General features: G+C 50.3%; 1 protein-coding gene across 1 annotated transcript in view; it reads right to left on the bottom strand.

Moving 5' to 3' along the window:
• Window positions 1-3,681, bottom strand: part of IVD (isovaleryl-CoA dehydrogenase) — a 34,379-nt gene that overhangs the window by 6,204 nt on the left and 24,494 nt on the right. The window contains exon 13 of the mRNA XM_037739423.1: window positions 522-539. Within this exon, the coding sequence (XP_037595351.1) occupies window positions 522-539 (18 nt within the window). The remainder of the gene's footprint in view (window positions 1-521; window positions 540-3,681) is intronic.

Here is a 3,681-nt window from a genome sequence, read left to right as displayed (position 1 = left end):
GTTGCGGTGAGCCGAGATCGCGCCATTGCACTCCAGCCTGGGTAACAAGAGCGAAAACTCCGCCTCAAAAAAAAAAAATAAATAAATAAAAATAAAATAAAATAAAATAAAAATTCCTGACCCGATTCATTCAACAACTGGATAACAATTGGTTATGGGTTTGACAAGGCCAACTCATTGAAATCTGGAGGCATAAAAGTTACAGTTCTGGCTTCAGCAGTTCAGATAGCTTCCCCAAGAAGCTAGAGGCTGTTGCCCCAGAACTCTGCTCTTTTAGCTGCTACCAAAAAGATGGGAGAATTTAGTTCAAGGCAAAGCCTTGAGATTCCCCACTGCCCACTCCTGCCCTCCCCGCTCCAAGGCTGCCCTTGATGAAATCCGATTTCATCTAGATAAGCTTGGTGGAGGGTGAAGGAAAGAAGTCACCCTTCTTGCAGCCCACCTCTGCCCCCAACCTCCGCTGTCCGCCCTGGGCAGGCATTCAGTATGCAAGTATTTTGTTGGAGAGAGAAGGTCCCCACTGAGCCAAGTGCAAAGTGCTGGGGATACAGCAGCAAACCAGACAGGTGGGTGTGTAGGTGGGTAGTGCTCATGCTGGGTCTTAAAGAATGGGTAACATTAAAATTGATAGGAGTGACTGAGATGTCTCATAGTTTTAATGTTTTTCTCCCCAACTAACTGGTAAACTTTTTTGGCCCCATACTGTCTTTGAACCCCTGACACCCTGGGGCATAACGATCCCTCAGCAAATGCCAGTTCTTAACTGAGGAGGGGATTAGTGAATGTGGGGGCAGGTCACTTGAGTGGGCTGAGCGTGGGGTGTGCCAGCTGGGGGACAGGTGCCTGAGTGAGGAGGCTGGCCATGTGTGGCATTCATTGTCAGGGGATGGTGGACCACAGGGGCTCAGCAGACTCTCTGAGACACAGAGAGATGAAGTTTCCATGGGGCAGCAGGGAAATGAGTTGTATGGCTGTTCCTGGTAAGTGGGCAGGATGGGTGGAGGAATGGGGCTTATCAGAGGAGCTTGTGGTGTAAGAAGGCTGAGCCCACAGGAATGGCCACAGGGGTTTCCAGCCTTGGGGAAGAGGAGAATGCCCTCATTAGTGAGGGCAGTGCTGTTGGGATCCACACAGTGAGAGCTCTGAGGCAGCTGCAGACGTCCCAGGCAGGGCTGAGGAGCCTGCATTTCTCTACCCACTCCTTCTTTGGAGAGGCCTCACAGTCAATCCTATAGAAAGATTGTCTTGTTGCCCCTATTGGCAACAGGCTCCACACTTGGGGGCACTCCCAGGGCTCTTGCCCCACCCCCATGGCCTCTCTCCAGTCTCAGGAGTCCCAAACATGAGGCTGAAGCCCCTGTGGAGTTGTGGGTGATCAGGTGGGAGGACGGAAAAATTGCAGCACAAAGGTCTCTGACACCAGTGAATGGGGCACCAGGGTGAGTGTGGCTGGATTCCCAGCAGCTAGGCAGCCTGGCCATGGAAGGAGAAGGCTACAGAGGGCCCCCACTTGTTCCTTCACTCAGGAGCCAGGCAGCCTCCGAGGAAGGGAGGGTATCAGGGCAGATGGAGGTCCTAAAGGCCAGCTTGCTTCGCAACCACCCGCTTCTCCATCCTCAAAGGAGTGGAGGGTATACTCTGCCCAGGGGTACCTGGGAGGAAGGGGCTGGGAAGAGGTACAAGAGGAGCTAGGATTGGTTGGATATCAATATATAGGTGGTGATTCTGAACTGCTGCCAGCTTGGGCCTTGGGAGCAGTCTCAGGAAGGAAGAGCAGATCCCAGCTCTCTCAAACAGCAGCAGTCATATCAAATCCACAAACAGCCCCGTCTTTTTTTGTTTGTTTGAGATGGAGTCTCACTCTGTCATCCAGGCTGGAGTCCAGAGGCCCAATCTTGGCTCACTGCAACCTCCATCTCCCAGGTTCAAGCGATTCTCCTGCCTCAGCCTCCCGAGTAGCTGGCATTACAGGCGCATGCCACCATGCCCAGCCCATTTTTGTATTTTTAGTAAAGATAGGGTTTTGCCATGTTAGCCAGCTGGTCTCGAACTCCTGACCTCAGGTGATCTCCCTGCCTTAGCCTCCCAAACTGCCGGGATTTCAGGCGTCAACCTGTCTGTCAGTCTTAATTAGCAACCTTGCACTGGTCTGACCCCCACCCTTCCACTCTGAGCCACTAGAAAGAAAGGAGGGGCTGGGCATAATGGAGGTCACTTATGAAGAACATCAAGTCTCCCTTCACTAGCCTTTTTGCATTTCAGGTTCCTCTTTCCCCCTATTTTAAATCTTCATTTATCCTATAGTCAAATTATCTTAATTTATCTTATAGTAAATTTCATTTAACTATTTTACTTCAACAAGTAAAGAGACCTACTGTATGCCCAGCCCTGGCCAGCCTGGCAGCATCAGACAGGACTCAAATATGAACTAAGATTTTGCTACGCCATTCCTGTAAATAGAAAAAGAATTTATGGGAGAGGGAAGGTTGTCCTGAAAACATGTATCTTTGTAGAGGTTGCCTCTTGGGAACCCAGGCAGATGTGCAAGGGGACTCTCAAGGCAGGCCAGGCGGGCAACCCCCAGTGCTGGGCTTATCTCCCACGAGCAGCTGCGTGTTCACGCTCCTTGCCTCTGCTCCTGCAGTGTGTCTGACGGCCTCACTGAAAGTGTATGCGGAGGTATGCGTGTCCATATGTGTGCTCACCCATGTTTGCTCCTGGACGGGCACAAGGCACAAGCTGCATCTGAATGGATCTGGATCTGGAGCTGTGTGTATCTCTGCCAGCCCGAGCATAGCCCTAGTATTCTCTTCTTGCTTCCTTCCTTCCTTCCTTCTCCTACCAGCAAGGGCAGCCCTCTGTACTTCCGACGCTGATCCACCGGCCACCTTTGAGGAATGGAGGTTCTGCCTGTGCTGAGATATCCTAGGGCCCAAAATACCTTTTTTACTTCAAGAAAATTCCCACTTACCTATCTGGCCTTATTCTTTCATGTCTTCCAGGGCAAAACTGGAGCATCCGGCTGCCTGGCAGGGTAAATGGAAACATAATTGTTGCTCTCTGAGGCTGGTCTGCGCTAAATCATCACTGTCTCCCCGGCCCGTCGCCCAGCGCATGGGTCTTAGTAGCTTGCCTATAAAGGTCTATTGAACATGTGGTTTATGGGCCTGGCTGGGGAAGCAGCGATGCACAGATGCACACTCTTTTGCCATCTGACTTCTCCCCCTTGCTGAAAATAAGCTCATGAGGTTGGCCCTGGGGCTGGCATTCAACTTTTGCCCCAAGTCATCTCTGGTGGCATCATTCTAAAAAATAGTAAACCCACAACTACTTTGGAAACAGTTTTAAATGATCTAGTAAAGTTATCAGGTGCACAGCCTACAACAGAGAAATTCTATTCCTGGGACTATACCTCGAGGAACACTTGCACATCTGTATCAGAAGATACCCATAGGAATTTTTTTCTTTTTTTTTTTTTTTTTGAGATGGTTTCTTGCTTTGTCACCCAGGCTGAAGTGCAATGGTGCAATCTTGGCTTATCGTAACCTCTGCCTCCTGGGTTCAAGCAATTCTCCTGCCTCAGCTTCAGCTGTGACCTCCTGGGCTCAGCCTTACAAGTAGCTGGGACCACAGGTGCATGCCATGCCTGGCTAATTTTTTTTTTTTTGAGATGGAGTCATG

Source organism: Cebus imitator, unplaced genomic scaffold (assembly GCF_001604975.1).
Source record: "Cebus imitator isolate Cc_AM_T3 unplaced genomic scaffold, Cebus_imitator-1.0 Scaffold70, whole genome shotgun sequence".
Taxonomy (NCBI): Eukaryota; Metazoa; Chordata; class Mammalia; order Primates; family Cebidae; genus Cebus; species Cebus imitator.
Note: the sequence above shows the minus strand (reverse complement) of the source record. Positions and strands in the feature narration are given on the sequence as shown.